The following is a 22,962-nucleotide window of genomic DNA, read 5'->3' as shown; positions in this document are numbered from 1 at the left end:
CCCTAAGACCAAGCGAAGATCGCTCCGCACAGAAAACTAAATGATTATGACTATGAAGTCTTCCTTCTTTCTTTTTTCTGTTCCTTAGCTGCTATGGACTCCTACTATAGTATAAGATATAGTATGGCAGATACTGAGTAGATAGATGTATAGAGTTGGAGTGAGAGGACAGTTGTATAGTATAGCAGTGAGAGGACAGTAGTATAGTATAGCAGTGAGAGGACAGTAGTATAGTATAGCAGTGAGAGGACAGTTGTATAGTATAGTAGTGAGAGGACAGTAGTATAGTATAGTAGTGAGAGGACAGTAGTATAGTATAGTAGTGAGAGGACAGTAGTATAGTATAGTAGTGAGAGGACAGTAGTATAGTATAGCAGTGAGAGGACAGTAGTATAGTATAGTAGTGAGAGGATAGTAGTATAGTATAGTAGTGAGAGGACAGTTGTATAGTATAGTAGTGAGAGGACAGTTGTATAGTATAGTAGTGAGAGGACAGTAGTATAGTATAGCAGTGAGAGGACAGTAGTATAGTATAGCAGTGAGAGGACAGTAGTATAGTATAGCAGTGAGAGGACAGTTGTATAGTATAGTAGTGAGAGGACAGTAGTATAGTATAGTAGTGAGAGGACAGTAGTATAGTATAGTAGTGAGAGGACAGTAGTATAGTATAGTAGTGAGAGGACAGTAGTATAGTATAGCAGTGAGAGGACAGTAGTATAGTATAGTAGTGAGAGGACAGTAGTATAGTATAGTAGTGAGAGGACAGTTGTATAGTATAGTAGTGAGAGGACAGTTGTATAGTATAGTAGTGAGAGGACAGTAGTATAGTATAGCAGTGAGAGGACAGTAGTATAGTATAGCAGTGAGAGGACAGTTGTATAGTATAGCAGTGAGAGGACAGTAGTATAGTATAGTAGTGAGAGGACAGTAGTATAGTATAGTAGTGAGAGGACAGTTGTATAGTATAGTAGTGAGAGGACAGTAGTATAGTAGTGAGAGGACAGTGGTATAGTATAGTAGTGAGAGGACAGTAGTATAGTATAGTAGTGAGAGGACAGTAGTATAGTAGTGAGAGGACAGTGGTATAGTATAGTAGTGAGAGGACAGTAGTATAGTATAGTAGTGAGAGGACAGTAGTATAGTATAGTAGTGAGAGGACAGTAGTATAGTAGTGAGAGGACAGTGGTATAGTATAGTAGTGAGAGGACAGTAGTATAGTATAGTAGTGAGAGGACAGTTGTATAGTATAGTAGTGAGAGGACAGTAGTATAGTAGTGAGAGGACAGTGGTATAGTATAGTAGTGAGAGGACAGTAGTATAGTATAGTAGTGAGAGGACAGTTGTATAGTATAGTAGTGAGAGGACAGTTGTATAGTATAGTAGTGAGAGGACAGTAGTATAGTATAGCAGTGAGAGGACAGTAGTATAGTATAGCAGTGAGAGGACAGTTGTATAGTATAGCAGTGAGAGGACAGTAGTATAGTATAGTAGTGAGAGGACAGTAGTATAGTATAGTAGTGAGAGGACAGTTGTATAGTATAGTAGTGAGAGGACAGTTGTATAGTATAGTAGTGAGAGGACAGTAGTATAGTAGTGAGAGGACAGTGGTATAGTATAGTAGTGAGAGGACAGTAGTATAGTAGTGAGAGGACAGTGGTATAGTATAGTAGTGAGAGGACAGTAGTATAGTAGTGAGAGGACAGTGGTATAGTATAGTAGTGAGAGGACAGTGGTATAGTATAGTAGTGAGAGGACAGTAGTATAGTATAGCAGTGAGAGGACAGTAGTATAGTATAGCAGTGAGAGGACAGTTGTATAGTATAGCAGTGAGAGGACAGTAGTATAGTATAGCAGTGAGAGGACAGTAGTATAGTATAGTAGTGAGAGGACAGTAGTATAGTATAGTAGTGAGAGGACAGTTGTATAGTATAGTAGTGAGAGGACAGTTGTATAGTATAGTAGTGAGAGGACAGTAGTATAGTATAGTAGTGAGAGGACAGTTGTATAGTATAGCAGTGAGAGGACAGTAGTATAGTATAGCAGTGAGAGGACAGTAGTATAGTATAGCAGTGAGAGGACAGTAGTATAGTATAGCAGTGAGAGGACAGTAGTATAGTATAGTAGTGAGAGGACAGTAGTATAGTATAGTAGTGAGAGGACAGTAGTATAGTATAGTAGTGAGAGGACAGTTGTATAGTATAGTAGTGAGAGGACAGTAGTATAGTATAGCAGTGAGAGGACAGTAGTATAGTATAGTAGTGAGAGGACAGTTGTATAGTATAGTAGTGAGAGGACAGTAGTATAGTATAGCAGTGAGAGGACAGTAGTATAGTATAGCAGTGAGAGGACAGTAGTATAGTATAGTAGTGAGAGGACAGTAGTATAGTATAGCAGTGAGAGGACAGTAGTATAGTATAGTAGTGAGAGGACAGTAGTATAGTATAGCAGTGAGAGGACAGTAGTATAGTATAGCAGTGAGAGGACAGTAGTATAGTATAGTAGTGAGAGGACAGTAGTATAGTATAGTAGTGAGAGGACAGTAGTATAGTATAGCAGTGAGAGGACAGTAGTATAGTATAGTAGTGAGAGGACAGTTGTATAGTATAGCAGTGAGAGGACAGTAGTATAGTATAGCAGTGAGAGGACAGTAGTATAGTATAGTAGTGAGAGGACAGTAGTATAGTATAGTAGTGAGAGAAAAGTCATACTATAAAGCAGTTAGGAGACACTTGTATTTTATAGCAGTGAGGAAACCGTCATAAAGTATAGTAGTGAGGAGACAGTCATATAGTGTATTACAGTAGTGAGGAGACAATTATATACTATAGCAGTGAAGAGACAGTTGTATAGTATAGCAGTGAAGAGATGGATGAACAGAGTAGCAGAGTAGAGACAGTTATATGGTATAGCAGTGATTGCTGGTCTATCCTATAAAGGTGTACATGTAAACCAGGCTACTTTCCTAGATAGCCAGTCCTATATATTATAAAGGTATATTAAAGGTCCCACAGGTAACAGTATTCACAGGGTCACTCAAAATGACCTGACTGTAGAAGAAAAGCACAAAAACTCCACTAAAGTAGGTAAGGGACACTTACCGGCTCCAAGACGGCGAAACTGGAAGCCTATAATGGAGGTCACATAATTGGCGATAGAGCCGCTGGCAATGACCGAATACAACACTTTGCGAATCTGAGCATCATTAGTGTTACCCTCCGATCCCACATCCAACTCCACAAATACAAAGTTATCAATGACCCTGCGGAAGAGAAAAAGAAAGGACCATGAGGAGATGCGAGGAGTGAACATGATATAATACAAGAGATGTGAGGAGTATACATGATATATAATCCAGGAGATGTGAGGAGTATACATGATATAATCCAGGAGATGTGAGGAGTATACATGATATAATACAGGAGATGTGAGGAGCATACATGATATATAATACAGGATATGTGAGGAGTATACAGGATATAATCCAGGACATGTGAGGAGTATACATGATATATAATCCAGGACATGTGAGGAGTATACATGATATATAATACTGGAGATGTGAGGAGTATACATGATATAATCCAGGAGATGTGAGGAGTATACATGATATAATCCAGGAGATGTGAGGAGTATACATGATATATAATCCAGGAGATGTGAGGAGTATACATGATATAATCCAGGAGATGTGAGGAGTATACATGATATAATACAGGATATGTGAGGAGTATACAGGATATAATCCAGGACATGTGAGGAGTATACATGATATATAATACAGGACATGTGAGGAGTATACATGATATATAATCCAGGACATGTGAGGAGTATACATGATATATAATACTGGAGATGTGAGGAGTATACATGATATAATCCAGGAGATGTGAGGAGTATACATGATATAGTCCAGGACATGTGAGGAGTATACATGATATATAATACAGGAGATGTGAGGAGTATACATGATATATAATACAGGAGATGTGAGGAGTATACATGATATATAATACAGGAGATGTGAGGAGTATACATGATATATAATACAGGAGATGTGAGGAGTATACATGATATATAATACAGGAGATGTGAGGAGTATACATGATATATAATACAGGAGATGTGAGGAGTATACATGATATAGTCCAGGACATGTGAGGAGTATACATGATATATAATACAGGAGATGTGAGGAGTATACATGATATAATCCAGGACATGTGAGGAGTATACATGATATAATCCAGGACATGTGAGGAGTATACATGATATAATCCAGGACATGTGAGGAGTATACATGATATAACCCAGGAGCAGCATGTACGTGCACACATATTTCATATTGCTTAGTAGTGTTGACTTCTAGGTGAGTTCACGCTGCCATTATTTAATGTCTGTTGCTGTCATGTGTCACAGGATGACAGATCTATGACAGGACATTACAGATGTAACCAGAGCCCCTTCTGTCGGGTGTCTGCTTTGTGCTTTCACCCCCATGGAAACTCTTCCATCGCGTTTATTTCTTTTCTGATGGAAGACAAAGCCTTACATTCCATCACAAAAGTAAGCAAGCATGATGGAAGAAAGATCGTCATGTTTTTTACATCATAGTCAATAGGAATGGACACAGACAGTGGGGGCTTTCTATGCCCCTTACTCTACTACTGTAAATATCCGTTGCTCTCATCCTATGACGGACAACAATAACAGTAGTGTGAACGCACCTTTAGTTTCTTTATTGAATTATTTGTTTTATAGGGATATAAAGCTAGTTCATTTCTCACTTACTTGACATATACAACATTAACCATTTGCTCTCCAGGGATTTTGTAATATTCGGACTCAAGCTGTAAGAGAAGAGATGTGTCATTATTATCACATATATGTGACAGATCAGGGTGGTGGGCTGTGACACTGCCATGGGTCATACCCCCTTACAGAAATACACTAAAAGCGGCCATACACATTTCATAGCTGACAGGTGTTCCTGACAACCTTCCCATATACACACACACTAGGATAGTGGCCAGGGAATTTCATGCCCAAGGCAGTAACAAGTGGGCGTAGTAAGGGGTACAGGCATCTCCATAGGATGAATGGCCTAGCCCGTAAATTTTCATGTCGTACTGCGCATGTCGTTCCATCGGACGTCATCTGATCTGATCTGATCACTGTTGCCAGAGTGAAACTATTGGATAAATGTTACTTTTTTGCATTCAGAGTGCTGTGGATTTATATATAACAAATTTCTGGGACTGTCATTTCCACAAGCACCTCACTAATAGACAACCCCAGATTGCTGAGGAGTGCATTACTTAAACTGCTAACAATTCCTGAAATGTAGACAAGTGTGATGTATGGAGGGAAAGCGTACCGTGTCCACAATGGCTTCCGACAAATCCCGGAACTGATCGGAGGAGACATTGTCCAGGTCTGGAGTATAGTCTATAGATGTAGTAAAATTCACCAGGGCTCTGTAATAAACTGTAAGAAACAACACAATGAATGAATGAATGAATGAATGAATGAATGAATGAACGAACGAACGAACGAACGAACAAGTCTGCAACCTGACATGAGGCCACAGCACAGGGTAAGATAAAGGTGAGCATGTCATTGTACATACCAAGTACATATATAAATGTCAGAGCAAAGCTACCAAAGTGTATTGCACACATGACCACCCACTAGAGGGCGCAGGAGACACGGTCCCCAAAGTGCACTGCAGACTTGTCCACTAGAGGACACTGCAGACAGGCTTGGGGTAACAATTCTTAAAAAAAATTGTAATCTACAGAACAATAATGCAGATTTCAGAGACAAAGTGGAAAAATGATGATCCCAAATTGCACAGATGGCTACCAAGCTGTAGCAGGGTGAGACAAACTTTGCTACTGCAGCTTTTATGAAACTACAAGTGTCAGCATACATACTGTATTCTTAGGAACTCGCATAGAATTGAATGGTGCATGCTGGGAGTTATAGTCTTACAGCTCCTTCTTTAGAAGCTTCCAATGTTCGACACACAGGCCTCAGGGATCCATGTGACAGAACATGGCCACACAGGTCTCTAATATTGGACACTTCACAGTACAGGGATTGCATTGTGTAGGACTTTCAAGGTGTGTAGAAAGCTGGGTTCCTGTATCAGCCCTTCCACCTCTATCAGAAATGTCACATGGACTGAAGATGATTATTTGTGAAGATGCCGTAGTTATGACCCACAGATGATGGCAGCTGCTCGTACACAGACGTGAACGTCAGGACCCCAGAGACTCTTCCACCTCACTTCCCACACACAACATCTGTTTTCCCATTCCTATCTGGACATAGGGCCACAGCTCTATACAATACCCCAAACTTCCCACTACATGATATGCAGTCCAGGAGACCGGGGAGAAGATGGAATGTGACAGCCGCCCACAGGAAACCCCAGAAAGGATCGCCAGTGACTAAGAAACTCAGATTGTCCAGCGAGCGGCCGCACAGGGGAGTGATGGATGAGCGCAGCTGTCAGAAAACATCCATCCACTGGGGAAGAATGATGGACGTGTACCAGGAAGGACCATACACAGCTGGAGGCAGCTGGACCGACTAGCACATGTCCCAACAGCCTAAACCCCTATAGACAGGAAGAGCTGTGTCATAACTATAGGGGGTGGGCAGCGGGAATCATGTTCTATCTGTAGGGGCAAAGAGGGTCATATCTGCACCGTAGGTGTCAAGAACCGACGTCTTGTCATACCTGTATGTAACTGCCTTGATATATCAGTGTAGGGTCAAAAAAGAGGGTCTTTTATCTATGTGGGCTAGAGATGGAAAGTGTTACCATATACAGTATATATAGGGGTTGGGAAGGAGGGTTTCATTATGTTTAAAGGGTTGGTAGGGAAGGCAAGTCTTCCTTTATTCCCAAAACCTATAGATATAAGCCCTTCCTGCAAACTTCTGCAGATATACCTATAGGTGGTGGGGATTAGGGTCTTATATCTATAGAGTTTGGGCAGAATGGTCTTATAAGTATTTTGAAAAAAAATGTTATATATATGGTGTGTGGAAAAGAAGGTCAAGTTATGGTAGAGGCCTGCTATAGGGGTCTGGGACTATCGTGCTAGGAAAGATGATCAGGTTCAAGAAGAGACATGACCAAGCTGTAGGAGGTCTTGGTTATAATGGACTCAAGACAGATTCTCAGGAGGGTTATCTAGTAACTACGCCCCCTGGTGTTAAAGAATCCGATCAGGGGGTGCACAAACTGTGAACAGTGGTATAGGTTTTAATGCAGAGATCTGTGTGATGGTCCATATAGGATGAAGCCTATGACCTAGTCTGGAGATGCCGGCCAGGCTACTAGTCACCACACATGCAGACACTGGAGAAGAAGGGGTGCAATGTGGCCCCAGCAAGATGAGAAGCAGGCCTGGAGAAAGCACAATGCCCCCATGTGTCTGATAGAAGCGAGCAGAGGAAACACACGGTGCTCTGTGCATGTGGCATGCAACGTCGCCCAGATACCTGCCTCACAGCACGTCTGCGCAATGTACACACCAGGCACTGAGAGGGTTAACATACAGCAAAGGCATTACACCCTGCTGGATCCATCTGCATGTTCTGTAACCGAGGCCTCATAGCACACAGTTAGTGGTGTGAGCGCGTGCACAGGGGACGGGGCAGGGTGCACACACACACCTCCGGCATAACTTACTCAGGAACGGTTCTTGGTCCAGTTCAGAGACACTCATACCTGCCAGCTGTGGAGCTAACGCAGTGACCACAGGCGCTGAGCGATGGACGACATGAGGGGGTAGGGGGTGGAATGAAAGTGACAGGGGAAAAAAAAAAATAGAGAACAGTTCATGTAAATGCAAGAATAATTCATCACCGGTCCCTGGACACATATTTAGGAGAGAAAAGAAAAGAGACAAGAGTAGATGTTATAACACTAAGCCATGCTATGTTCCAGGACCCCAATAAAGCCCCGTGCATTGCTACGGGTAATAGTCACAGGGTTTACGACACATCACACATTTATCTTGTCATGTATTGCCGTTATAGCTGTGTTCATCCTGAGCAACCTGGTTCATGAGGACCATGACAAAACCTCATGCGCTGCAGTCTTTGCGCTGCGGTGTACATAGGGGTGCCACTAGCAAGGAATCAGTTCTCTGTGGGTCTAGATTTCTTCTTAGTTGGAGACCCTCAGGCACAACATAGCTGAGCTGAGCTAACGCTACAATCATCACTAACACACTGGGACTTATATTCATATGGATCCTAATGTTTCTATCCAGCCGGCACAAGGTTGTGCAATCTCCGTCCTCACACTGCACATGGGTCCAATACGACCTGACGCGTTTCCAACAGCACATCCATCTGGTGTCCATTATTTCTCCTCATTCCACACACTTCCTTCTGTCATTGCTCCAAATACATGGGAAAAGCTCCCACAACCCCAGATACATGAGTTACATTTCTTTATGGAAGCGCTGTGGGTGGCTGTCATCATTATAGAGGCTCTTATGGTCGTCACAGTGGTCATTACAGTTATGGGGTCCGACATGGCCATCACCTTTATGGAAGCACTAGGCTATCACTATTATGGGGACAGTGATTTTTTCATCTCCATCCATTACATAGGGATAAATCCAAACCCACCCCCTTCACCCATCCTAACTGGCTTGAATAGTGGCAGCGATGTCTGGGTAGTGATGTGGATGAAAAAATACTTGTCAATAGTGTGAACTCAGGTACAATAGAGATCAATAAACATTTTATTGTTCACTGCCTCGTCCAGCGTCCCTAGTTACTAACCCACCATGGAATAAAACGCCCTTGTTTCTTGGCTCTGGTTTGCAGCCAGTAGCATGTGAGCCCGGGGACGTTCCATGCGCTGCTGGACGGAGGCCCAGGTCAGTTTTCATGGACATGTGTCCATCTATTAATAACACGGCGGAGAGACCAGGTGATAATGAAATGTGCCTGTCCTTCCTGTTTATTTAACACTTCATGCTAGGACCGCCGCCAGCCTGGTGTACCCTGTGCTGTCCATGTAACACAACACCCAAGCCCTAGGACTACGAGGTTATCCGCAGTGAAGGGCAGGGGCACGGGGGCCCTTATTACAGCCATGACCACAATGATGCACACGTCAGACTCATCGCTGTCATCCATTGGTCACCCTTACCTGTATAGAACGAGGTGATGGTTGAGGTTGATACGGTTGTGTATCCTTCCGTCGTTGGGATCCCGCTGCCAATTTCACTGCTGCCATCTGAAAAAGAGATGGAAACCATTACCCTGGTATCCACAATCAGGGCTTATAATACAAGATGTGGGGGGATCCATTCCCATATATTCCCATATATCTGGAGGTGGGCCTATACTATTAGATTTCAATGGCAGAAGAGGATACAAGCTATATACAGGGGACATCTCAAGGACATACGTATAAAGGAAACCGTCCAGGTAAAAGGTTTCTGGTGGTAATAAGTGCAAGGACACAGGTCACACCAGGGGAAAGTCATAAAACTTCCAGTAATAAGTGAGCAAAGTCTGTTCACACACAGCAAGATCCCATACCCACAGAAACATCACACATCTATGTAAGGTTATCAGTTCCCTACTGGTCAGATGTGGTACTACAACACTGGAAGAGCCTGGTCAATGACCACATGAAGGTTGGGTGTGGATCACAGAGCACATGGGTAATAAATGGAAAGGCTGTGTATGAAGTAAATCTGACGGCAAGTTTCCTGCAGAAAACCACAATATAGTCCTAAGTGTCCTCTGTGTCCCCTCCTCTGTCCAATCTTGGGCCTCACTCATGCACCTTCATTCTGTAGAAAGCACAATATGAAGGGTTAATACTTAACAAGTGTTTCCCATAAAAGAAGGCAGGTGAGAGCTCTATCTGCCCTGTGACAGCTTTCCTGGAGATGTCGGACATTCCTTCATCTCTAAGACATTCCTGGGGGTGAAAGTACAGAAGTGGCAGAAACTCACACAGCAGGTACAAGAGCCAGCGGCCGCGTTCAGCTGCTCGGCCGGAGATACAAACTGGCATAAACCACCAGAAAAATCTCCAATTAAATGCAGACACCTGGCACATTGCCCATAAAGTGCAGCCTGAGGACACAGTAAATGTAATCTTCAGCTGCGAGGCCCCATGTGTCACCGATATATCTGGCTCCTCTACAGCCGCATCTTATGAATCAATACTACTGTACACCCGAACAGATCCCATGTATCACCCCCACTGTGCATACTACAAGATCCCATATATCACCCCCACTGTACATACTACAAGATCCCATGTATCACTAGCCTATACTCTCTGCAAGATCCCATGTATCACTAGCCTATACGCTCTGCAAGATCCCATATATCACCGACATTGTTCACTCTACCCGATCCCATGTATTGTCAATTCTGTACATTCTACCAGATCCCATGTATCACCGCCACTGTTCACTCTACCCAATCCCATGTATCACCGCCACTGTTCACTCTACCCAATCCCATGTATCACCGCCACTGCTCACTCTACCCAATCCCATGTATCAGCACCACTGCTCACTCTACCCGATCTCATGTATCACCACCACTGCTCACTCTACCCGATCTCATGTATCACCACCACTGCTCACTCTACCCGATCCCATGTATCACCACCACTGTTCACTCTACCCGATCCCATATATCACCACCACTGCTCACTCTACCCGATCCCATATATCACCACCACTGCTCACTCTACCAGATCCCATGTATCACCTCTTTCTACCAGATTACCAGATCCCATGTATCACTCCACTGTACCATTGCCCATTCATCACCACTATTCATCACTACTATTTTACTATGTCCCATGCATTATTCCTCTATTAAATCTGCCTGATCCCATGTATCACCTTACTGTAAACTGTACTAGATCAAGTTTTTTACTCCTATATACAACATATCAAATCCCATACACTATTCCCTCCAATGCAAGTTTCCAGATCACATTTTATTCCTCACTGTACATAATTCAAGATCATGTTTGTGCCTGCTGTGTATGTCCAAATCCCATATATTATTCCCACTACACCATGAATTATTTCTGCTTTACATGCCTCCAGATCCTATTTATTATTCCCACTTTACATGCCTTTAGATCCCGTGTTAATGCCACTGTACATGCATCCGTATCCTAAGTATTACTGCCATGTATTATTCCCGCTATACATACTGTCAGATCTTGTGTATCATTGCTACTGTACCCCCCCTGCACCATTGCCTCCTAATTTTAAGTATGATTTTCCCCCCTACATGCCTCCAGATCCCATGTATGATCCCCCCCACCCCCCAAGTCTCCAAATCCTATGTATGATCAGTCCTGAAAGCCTTGGGAAAACTTTCCGTACATAATCCAGACAAGGACGGCGCAGGATTAGTCACAGACTTCTTTCCTGCATTTCTACAATTGTTATTTCCATAGTCCCTGAGGCCTGCAGAGAGTGTCACCGGTGTATAGAGATGTGGGATAATATCACAGCACAAACAAAGGAAGCGTCCAGGATTTCCTGTGAGGTCACCAAATATGTAGGCACCGAGCTGCTCCGATAATTAAACATGAATCAATTAAAACCTTTTCCCAAGTTTGTACCTATTAGGCCTACTGCACACAGTCATATCACCATTGCAGCACAGAGCTGAAATAGGGCTGTCCATCCCAGTGCATGGGACTATACAAAGGATTATTTTCTTGCTGACCTAAGAGAGCCTACATGGCAGAACTAAGATTGTATGGGGCCTTGAGTTGCTTCACTACAATACTCCTAGTGTATTAATAATGTGCACCAAATGTCCCACTGAAAATCTGTATGTTGGAGAGACCGGACAGCAGCTTAGAATGCGTATGAATTCACATCGCCATACAATTAGAGAACGAAGAATGGACCTTCCAGTGTCAAAACATTTCTGTAATGAGGATCATAATATCACTGATGACATGAAAATTTTGGTTTTAAGAGGGAATTTTAAATCAAGGAAAGAGCGATGGATTTATGAGTATAAACTTATGACCCTGCTTCAAACACTGGAGAAGGGGTTAAATCTGTCACATGGGTTTATGGCATCCTACAGAAATCACTGACCTGAGACCCTGAGAACTGATAAGAACCTGGAATTGTTTACATTGTTTCCACCAATAACTAATAACCCTCTTCCACCCTTCCTCCTAGAATTCTATCCCTATGTGTCCTGTTGTACATAAATATGCTCCTTCCGAAATGGTTTTTAAATTTACTTGTGAAAGGAGCCTAGAGTTCCGAAACGTTGTAATCTGTCATCATCATTAGTTAGCCATTAAAAAGGTATAAACTACTGAAGACTATCAAGTTTTTTTGTTTTTTATATTACAATACTCCTAGGTAAGTATAGACATACTGAAAAGTATGGTGACAATAGATCGGCCAATATGGCAGTAGATAGAAGCAGTGTGTTGATGGCATACATGTAGATGGGAGCACTTAGGTGATGGCACAAATACAAGGTGCAGATGGAAGCCACCTGGTGATGGTAAAGCTATAGAGGGGAGCAGTTAGGTAATAAAATGGCTCTAGACTAGACATTTGGTTGATGGCATAGCTGCAGCTGGGGATAGTCATATAGCGGCATATCTGAAGATATGGGTACTTGAACGATCATGATAGATTATATTCTGTTCTTACCTCCAGATGCTTCATCTGCCATAAAGTCTTCATCATCTCCTAGGTCTCCATAACCCCAGCGTTGTGGTCCTGGTCGTGCCTCAGCTTCATTTTCTGGGAAATATACCTCATCTAAAACTTTGGAGCAGTAAGCGACCTGTAAGACACAGAGCACAAGATAAGCAACAGTTATCACACAGTGTAATAAGTGCTGTCTAGGGGACACTAATTATATGTGGATGAGTGCAGTCTCAGGGACACTAATCACATGTGTATGAATGCAGTCTCAGGACACTGGTCTCATGTGGATGAATGCAGTCTCAGGGACACTAATCTCATGTGGACGAATGCAGTCTCAGGACACTCGTCTCATGTGGATGAATGCAGTCTCAGGACACTGGTCTCATGTGGATAAATGCAGTCTCAGGACACTGGTCTCATGTGGATAAATGCAGTCTCAGGGACACTAATCACATGTGGATGAGTGCAGTCTCGGGACACAGGTCTCATGTGGATAAATGCAGTCTCAGGGACAGTAATCACATGTGGATAAATGCAGTCTCAGGGACATTAATCACGCATGGATGAGTGCAGTCTCAGGACACTGGTCTCATGTGGATAAATGCAGTCTCAGGGACATTAATCACGCATGGATGAGTGCAGTCTCAGGGACATTAATCACATGTGGAGGAGTGCAGTCTCAGGACACTAGTCTCGTGGATAAATGCACTTTCAGGGACACTAATCACATATGGATGAGTGCAGACACTGGAGTACAGTCTCAGGGATACTGGTCATAGGGGGACAAGTGCAGTCAAAGCCATATTGGTCACAAGAGGATGAGTGCAGTCTTGGGGTCACTGATCCTAAGTGGTTAAGTGCAGTATAGGGGACACTGGTCATATGTGAATGGCTACAATCTACAAGGCACAAGAGAGCAATACTAATAAGGAACGACTAGTACTTTTGCATACGAGACATTACTCTAGGGGTTTACATTTGACTACTGACTACAGACTGACCCTTCATTTTCCTCCAGACCTCATGGCACAGAGAACACTAAATCCAAGACAAAGCCTCATATGCAGCCCTATTATTTCATTAACATCCGCCTACAGCCCAATCTCCAAGAGATACGCTCATCACAGAAGCATGATATGAGTGGGCAGATCGGCTGCGTGAGGTCACTTTAACCCCTTTTTCCATTCACCAAACACAACACTATGCAACTATCGTCCTATGCCAATAAACAAAAAAAAGTCACAAAACAAGACAAAGTAAATATCCCGTCCAGCAAGGTGGCCAGACATCCCCAAGTCCTCTCATTAGTAGGTCCTTTATGTTACCTGAAAGCAAAGTTCTGGGTGACACATGAAGCCCACCTCCCTGTCCTAACTATCCCCCTCCTCGGTTCATCAGACCGCATGAAGAGTGGAATGTGTTGTAACAGCACTTTCCTGTGCAAATACGCTGAAGCTTATGATCACAGGGTGATCAAGTCAGGAACAAAGGGATTTAAGTCCAACATAAAAGGTGTTTAATCAGCTTGGGCTGAACTGAATGAGAGATGGAGCCCTGGAAGAGCCACAGGGAAACGAGGGTTGGCGTTCCGTGCAGTCGCTAAATGCCACTATACAAGATACTGCTATACAGGTCTAGAGCCTGCGGCGGGCACTGCACCTGTGATACAAATGTTTTAGATAAGAGGACACAAGAACCAGGAGACATCTAAACGATGTCTGGATGGATAATTTTGTCTTGCACTTCACAGTACAAGATCAAAGTCTGATCTTCTGGAGACTTAAAATCCAACCTAATATGACCCAGTATGCAAATGGTGGGAACATTTCTCTCCACATTGTATAACTCCCATCATCATGTCTCCAGGATCTCACCATCTAATGGTTTTATCTCAGACACAATATACAATGAGGTGCAAATGTTTAATACGGGTATGAAAAAAAAAGCTTTCAAAAGTGTTAAGAGCTTAGTTTTTGTCGAACATCAAAATGCAAAGTGAATGGACAAAAGAAAAATCCTTGGCCCCCGTAGAGCCTTAATTTCAGCATCATCTAGTCTGGAAGACTGCAGCAAGCCTACATCCACATAGCTGTGCTTAGATCTGCAAGATATTTGGAAGAACCTCCCTGCTGAGAGCCTGAGAGAACTGATGGAAGGCAAAGGGCAAAGGTCACACTAAATATTGAATGGATTAGATTTCTATTTTCTCCTTTTGCTTCATTTTATTATTGCAGAGATTTTTCCATGCCTGCCTAAAATTTTTGCATGATAATGTACAAACCCCATCATCCACCTCACCAGGTGCTCCTTATCTTACACAGATAACACATAAGAAAGCAATTACCCTATGAGAATGTCATATATAGTGTTGGAGGAACCTGGGCTGGGGAAGCATATAAGCTGCGGGCAGCAAGAAGTCCAGGACCGGATGTTACAAGACCATAATGCCATTATATAATAGATAGAAACCATTGTGTGTTGAAGCACAGAAGCAATGAGGAACTCCAACCTCAAACTATCAGCAGATGTCTGCGATTCCAACAATGAAAGGTCAATGGAAGAGATGTGGAAACTTCTTGTAATGGAGAAACCTCTTCTGATAAGGACAGATAGGGAGAGCTTGTCTAATATGGGAAGAGATTCCTGATGGGCAGAAATGAAGACACAACTAGGGTTGAGCCAATCTTAAGATTTCAGGATCGGTTTTAAAATCCGATTTCTGATCATTTTCCAACCGATCCCAATCATGAAATTTGCTCGTTCGTGGATCGGGATCCGATCTTTTCCAATCTCGATCGTTCAACCCTAATTGTATATTATATATACAGTAGGGTTGAGCCGATCTTGAGATTTCAAAATCCGATTACCGATCATTTGCCAGCTGATCCCGATCGTGAAATTTGCTCAGTCGCCGATCGGGATCCGATCTTTTCCGATCCCAATTGCTCAACCCTAGACACCTCTTTTGTATTTTTCTTTCAATAATTTTTATTGAATACAGTAACAAATTTACAATACACAACCGTTTGATGAGGCGACCCTCAAATAGTGAGAAATGGATAGACCACTTCTCTTGATCGGGAGAAATGGACAGATAACCTCTTTCAGGGAGGAGACCTCTTCTGATGGGAAGAACTGGAAACATCTCTTGTGGGAAGAGATAGAAATTTGTGTTCTGATGGGGAGGGAAGGATACCTCTTCTGAAAGTGAGAGATGAGGAGAATTGTCTTATGGGGGTAAAAATGAAGAGTTCATATGGTAATACCTCTTCTAATGGAGACCTCTTTGAATGGTGAGACACCTCCTCTGATTAGCGAGAACTTCCCTGATGGTGAGTGATGTTGAGACAATCTCTTGGTGAGCGATGAGGAGGCCCCTTCACACAGGGAGACCTCTTTTGATGAGGAGAGATGAGGACACATGGGAAAATCTCTTCTGACTGAGGAGGACTCTTTAGGGTAAGTTCAGATGGAGTATTTTGGACCGGAACCTGAGGCAGTGGCCGTCTCAGGTTCCAGACCAAAAGCCGGGTAGCCTCGACTGAAAGCCGTTGCATTGCACTGTAACAGTCGAGCACTCCACTCCGGATTAGGCCCAATGAATGGGCCTAGTCCGGAGGAGGGTGTGTCTTCTGTCCGAATCGTGAGGCGACTCGGCCTGAAGAATGAGCACCTCACTTCTTTCCAGCTCCTGGAAAAAAAACTCCTGAGTGGCTCCAATTGATTTCAATGGGAGACATCTTTTTGGCCAGGATTTTGAGGTGGATACGGCCTCAAAATCCTGACCAAAAAACTCCGTCTGAACTTACCCTTAGATGGCGAGACCTCTTCTCATGATGAGAGTCCAGAACATCTTTTCTGATGGGGAAAGATAGAAAGACAAACTTTTTTGATGAGGAGACCTTTTGCCTCACAAGGAGAGTTCTTCTAATGGTAATAGACCTGGGACCTCTTCTAATGAGGAGACTTCTTTTTATTGGAAGACCTCTTTTCAGGGGAGATCAAAATGACTCCCTTGACCATAGATCTCCTCGTGTTGGGATGGTTATTTATACAGGGATCGGTTGCATTGATGTCTTGCAGTGAAGAGGTTAAACATGTAACAGAGGAGTTGGCCGGAGGAGCGCCAATTCTCGTCCTTCCAGCTGGCATCCCCTGGGTTTTGGATGTTATTTGGTTTGTAGTAAGACTGATCTGATCTGCATGTAGAAAACAATCAGCCGGACGGCGCTGAGCCAGGACAGCCATTCTCCTGTATTTATACAGAATATAATGACGCTGTTTACAAACAGGACGTTGTGTCCTTGGAATTCCCTCAACAACCGCAGGTGTCATCCCACCCCCTGGACAGTACCGATCAAAATCGAACATTGAACGATAAAGAGACATTACACCACCAGTCTATTACTCCCTGTTATCAGCCATGTGAGACTAGGGAATGGCCGACTGTAGGACAACTGGTTCCAATCTGTCGCTTCGGAGGCCTTGTTCTTAGAGAGCGAAGACTTTGCCAAACTGCCCGGTCTGGGCTTAATCACCTTCAGATAAACCAAGATTAGAAATTTTATTCAAGAGCTAATGATCGGCCTGAAACTGGCAGAGCCCGGAAAATAGGATTTAGTGTGAACTGTGGAGTCTGACGGGAACCATGCAAAATGAGAGTCAGCGACCCAGACCAGGCAGATCAGCGTGACGGCAGGGGGCGCAGACGCATGGATTCTCACATCCCAATAAGAAATTAATAATCTATAATAATTTAAAGGGGCAGTGACAGAATTAACTCCTTACTACCTTCTATTCCCATGAGCAAGTTATGTGCATTGGTAACACTCTTTGATAATGCATGGTTTGGTTCTCCTCACAAAGGCGAGTGCTGTGGTTTGGACGCGAGACTGCTGAGAACGGGGATTTCTATTCATGAGATACTAAGCATCAATGCAATCCGTGCAGAGGAGCGAAATCCAAATGAATGAACCCCTCCCCCTCTCATGGGAGACTAAACTACGTCACTCTAGGTAGTGTTGGTTGCAACAATATAGTTAATGTCACATGTAGACTTGTTTCTTGTCCCAAAAAAAAATGGTGCAACCAGATGAGACGTGAAACTCAAGGTGAAATATGAAACGCACAATGGCTAGGGCGGCTCTGGTTGAATAACATGTAGGTTATAAGCCAGTTGCGTAAAAAAATTGTCCAATTTTTCTTTGACTTTATGTGATTTGAGCTGTGATTGGGCCGTAAGAAAAAAAAAAACTGCGACCAAAAAATCCATTAAGTTCTTTGGTGTCATGATCACAATATGTTACGTGACACAATGCAGCCACAATACCAATCATTAGATGTGATGTCGCAATGCAACACTGCGCTCTACATGACACACCGCCAATGTTGTTGTGTAGCCCAAGCTTTGTATCGGTACAGATCAGATGGCCAAGACCCAAAGAGTCTGAAAACAGAAAAGTGATCACTTATATTAAGCCCCTTCCGATTCCAGATAAAGTTGAGAGCACTCACTCCATTATTTATAGGGACTCTATCACCTCTGTTATTTCTGGGAAATCTGTGCCGTGTTGTAGGGCAAACGTAGCATTACATGACGACTAATCGAATGACCATTTATGTGCCGAGCCTGCCAGAGCGGAAGTTTATTCTGGCAAATAAAAGGGACGTATGAAGAGGGGTTGATGTCCTGAAAAACACACTTTAATGGGGACTGACGGGAGTTAGTCTAGCCTGGCATAGCCCCAGGGATCGCAGCTTTGTACAGCATACGCACTGGTATTGCTGGAGCACCTGTGATCGATTTATCTACATGGATGGACGGATTCCAAACAGCCCGCCACATGGCAATAGCTTTGTATGCGATTAGAGATATCTGCACCGTGTCTCTACAACATGAAGACATCAGGAAAGAGCAGAGCAATGTAGCCTCATGAGAGCAGATAAAGTACAGACCCCGTCAGAGGTTCTTATGCAATGTGTCCTCCACACTTCAATATTAACCCATAATGGCACAGAGTCAACCTGCCTCATAGAGGATGGGCCCATGATCTGGGGGACGCAGCAGAGCATTACTATTATCTCCTGCAACATGATCTGATTTATTTCACAATTACGTTAATGCCAGAATAGACCCCGGCACAGCTGCTGCCTCCTCCTCTATGTCCATGGGAATGTATCTGGGGTTCAGGAAACAGCTGTCAGCTGCAGCAATAAAGTAAACACCGATCCCTGCCGTGTACAAGGAAACCAGGGACGCCTGCACATAGGTATGTAATCTATGGAGTGTGCCCATGTCACCAACCCACAGATGTCACCTACCCACACAACTATATGCCATTCATACCTATAGGGCAAGAGCACATAAATCAAATACCATGAGAAACATTGCACCTCATCCAGAACACTTAGGGCTAGTTCACACGGAGTTCCGCGTGTACACATTCCATCGTGGCATTCCGCTCCGGATTAGGCCCAAATGAATAGACTGAAGCCTCACGCTACGAACACCGTGGCTGATTCAGCCACGGAATCTGTGGCAAGATAGGGCAGCTCGCTTCTTTTTTCCGCTACTAGCTAGCGGAAAAAAGAAGCGAGCAGCTCCCATGGAAGTCAAAATCCGCTGCCAACTTGCCCCGTGTGAACTAGCCCTTACAGAAGTCCGTACAACTCACCTAGACAACTAGACCTAGAAGATACATGGAACGTAAAGAAATGATCCCTCCTCAACCACAAGCATCCTCCATGACACTTAAAGAAGTCTTCACATCTTAACCAGAGAAGACTATCTTTTATAGAACCTAACAAAGTCCCCACACTCAGAAAATTCCCCTCTGACTCCTAGAGAAGTCCTTAGATTTCATCATGAGATGGAGATACCCCATGGCAAGTAAGCCACAGACGTCTACTCACACCTCATCCAGAGGTGAAGATCCTCCTTGACACCTAAAGAAGTCCTCACACCTCACCTAGAGACCCTGAAACACTGTGACACCAAGAGAAGTTCACAATCTTAGCCAGAGGCCTAGATCCTTCTTGATACTTACAGCAATCCTCAAAACTCACTGAGACAAATCCTTCATGACAGGTCTTCACGTCTCACCTAAAGATGTAGAAACACTATGAAACCTCTCCAAGAGACATAGATCCATCATGATGACCAATATGTTACCTAGAGTAGTCTTCACAAATCACCTAGACATAGAAACATCATGACAAAGTTCCCACTCCTTACCCAGCAACACATACCCACCATGACACCTTAAGAAGTCCTCAAACCTAACCCAGAGATGTAAAGCCTTCACGATTTTTACAGCGATCCTCACACCTCACCCGGAAACAATTTTCGTCTATGACTTCTAGAGTAGACTTCAAACCTTCAACCCACCTAAAGATGTAGAAGTAACATGAAACCTAGAAAAGTTCCCATTTAAGAGACATACCTATAGATCCTTCATGACACCTAGGGAAATCTTCATACCTCACCCAAAGACGATTATCTTCCATGACACCTAAGGAAGTCTTTACACTTAAAGGGATTCTATCATTAAAATCACATTTTCTCTCGATCACATGTAGGAATAGCCTTAAGAAAGGCTATTCTTCTTCTACCTTTAGATGTCTTCTCCGCGCCGCCGTTCGGTAGAAATCACGGTTTTTGTCGGTATGCAAATGAGTTCTCTTGCGAGAGAACTCTCCAGCGCCGCCTCCATCTTCTTCAGGAATGGCCTCTTCACATGTTTTTTCCGGCACTGGTGGTCAAACTTCTAGGCTTCAGGCAGAGCCGATTGCGCATGCCCACAGGCCACAAGAAAATGGCCACTTACTTACTGTATAAGCGGCCATTTTTCTTGTGGCCGCAGTCGGCTCGGCCCCAGGCCTAAAAGTTTGACCAACAGCGCTGGAAGAAGATGCGTGAAGAGGCTGTTCCTGAAGAAGATGGAGGCGGCGCTGGAGAGTTTTTTCGCAGCATTGGTGACGCCCCCAGTGCTGTTTGAGTGCTGGGGCCCGCCCCCAGTGCTGCAAGAGAACTCATTTGCATACCGACGATAACCCGGATTTCTACCGAACGGTGGCGCGGAGAAGACATCTAAAGGTAGGAGAAGAATAGCCTTTCTTAAGGCTATTCCTACGTGTGATCGTAAAAAAACTTGATTTTAATGACAGGATCCCTTTAACATGTTGACTTATAAGCACATGTCACCTAGAGAGGTTTCCATTCCTCACCCAGAGGCGCAGACCTCCTATAATACCTAGAAAAGCCTTCACATCTATAAAATTTTATTTACAAAAACTATGCTTGTGTTATTACAATGACAAAAAGGATCAACTGAAATCCATTATGTTTTCATAGCACTTGAATCAAATAATTCACTTTAAGCCACATATAATAAGTCGCTGCTGATTCCGATTAACATAAAGATGATCTACGTCAACGTCACAGACCATGATGTGTACTCAATGTTCTCCGCTCCACATTCACAGTCCCATCAGTTAGGAAGAGTTAATGACTTTGGGAAACAGAACAAGACAACTCTGTAGTCATCGGCACAAGGCTTCGTGTTACACGGTTATCACCGCCCCATAAACGCAATTTGCAGAGTAGAACGCCTCCTTGCCTCTGGCTGCGAACCCTGCCAAGCACCGAGGAGTTAACGGGCTGCCGCACCCTAGCAGCGAAGAATTAGATACTGCGCTCAGTTAAAATAAATGTAACCGAACTGAGGGCATCCAAAAATACAGGCGCTGCAAATAGCCCCGCAGGAGGCCTAATATGGAGTAATGGCCGTCACTGCTGGGTGACATCACTCTTTGTTTAGTCTCAGATCCATCACTCAGCTGTGAAGAGACAAGATGACAGCAGCGGAGACTGCTGGGCATGGGGTCTAGTATCAGAACATGGCCGAGACCAGCAAACATGGCTGTACCCAGCGCTGGAAAATCCTCTTCTCTATTGCTCTGGTTCTTCTCTAGAAAAGCTTTAGGTCTCTGTGCATCAAGTCTACCGAGAAGCGACAGACGTAGAAGAAGACAGCCAATGGACTATTCTGGAGAGATATTCTCTGGTCAGAAGCAGTACTTAAAGGGATCCTATCATTGGATACCCTTTTTTTCTGACTAACACGTAGGAATAACCTTAAGAAAGGCTATTCTTCTCCTACCTTTAGATGTCTTCTCCGCACCGCCGTTCGCTACAAATCCCGGTTTACTTCAGTATGCAAATGAGTACTCTCGTAGCACTGGGGGCGTCCCCAATGCTGCGAGAGAGCTCTCCAGCGCTGCCTCTATCTCCTTCTGGAACGCCCTCTCCCTGTGTCTTCTTCCGTCCTGGGTTTCAATCTTCCAGGCCTTGGGCCTCGTCGACTGCGCATGCCACAAGAAAATGGCCGCTTACACAGTGAGCTGGTGTAAGCAGCCATTTTCTTGTGGCCACTTACACAGTACGCTGGTGTAAGCAGCCATTTTCTTTCAGCCACTTACACAGTAAGCTGGTGTAAGCAGCCATTTTCTTGTGGCCACTTACACAGTAAGCTGGTGTAAGCGGCCATTTTCTTGTGGCCTGGGCATGCACAGTCGGCTCTGCCCGAGGCCAAGAAGATTGAAACCCAGGACGGAAGAAGACAAAAGGAGAGAGGCGTTCCAGAAGAAGACAGAGGCGTCGCTGGAGAGTTCTCTCGCAGCATTGGGGACGCCCCAAGTGCTGCAAGAGAACTCATTTGCATACCGAAGAAAACCGGGATTTCTACCGAACGGCAGAGCGGAGAAGACATCTAAAGGTAGGAGAAGAATAGTCTTTCTTAAGGCTATTCCTACGTGTTAGTCAGAAAAAAAGGGTATCCAATGATAGGATCCCTTTAATGCATAGTTTTCTAGAAACCCAGTGACCATGATCTGGGATTAAAGTCAAATCAGAATATCTCCTCTAAAAGGAAAAGAGACCCATTCTCAAAGAGCTGTTCTGGGGTTATTGCAGGTTGGTTGGGTGAGAGGTCGTAGATCTAGGTCAAAAGGGTTACTATGTCTCCTTTGTAGGCCGCCTTTCCATGGGCAGAACCTTACAGACCATCCATGCTCGCGCTACCTGTGCTCTCGATAACCCAGGAGTTAATAAGGCCGGCATTTTTTCAGCATGATTTTCTCATGGCAGCGGCTTGCACCATCTGCTGCGAGGTCCCCCACACGTTCTGCATATTTGCGGGATGATTCAGTTAAACTTCCCATGGAAAGACAAACCTCACCTTTACAGATG

The 22,962-nt window shown here is 43.9% G+C and overlaps 1 protein-coding gene across 2 annotated transcripts in view; it reads right to left on the bottom strand.

Annotated features, from left to right (window-relative positions):
- Positions 1-22,962, bottom strand: part of HSPG2 (heparan sulfate proteoglycan 2) — a 121,387-nt gene that overhangs the window by 60,822 nt on the left and 37,603 nt on the right. For both annotated transcript variants that reach the window (XM_075277769.1, XM_075277770.1), the window contains 6 exons: positions 12,714-12,849; positions 9,185-9,271; positions 7,706-7,780; positions 5,375-5,484; positions 4,789-4,847; positions 3,099-3,259 (listed from right to left, as the gene is read on the bottom strand). In XM_075277769.1, coding sequence (XP_075133870.1) covers positions 3,099-3,259; positions 4,789-4,847; positions 5,375-5,484; positions 7,706-7,780; positions 9,185-9,271; positions 12,714-12,849 — 628 coding nt within the window. The remainder of the gene's footprint in view (positions 1-3,098; positions 3,260-4,788; positions 4,848-5,374; positions 5,485-7,705; positions 7,781-9,184; positions 9,272-12,713; positions 12,850-22,962) is intronic.

Source organism: Leptodactylus fuscus, chromosome 6, assembly GCF_031893055.1.
Source record: "Leptodactylus fuscus isolate aLepFus1 chromosome 6, aLepFus1.hap2, whole genome shotgun sequence".
Classification (NCBI taxonomy): Eukaryota; Metazoa; Chordata; class Amphibia; order Anura; family Leptodactylidae; genus Leptodactylus; species Leptodactylus fuscus.
This window is presented reverse-complemented; position numbering and strand designations above follow the sequence as displayed.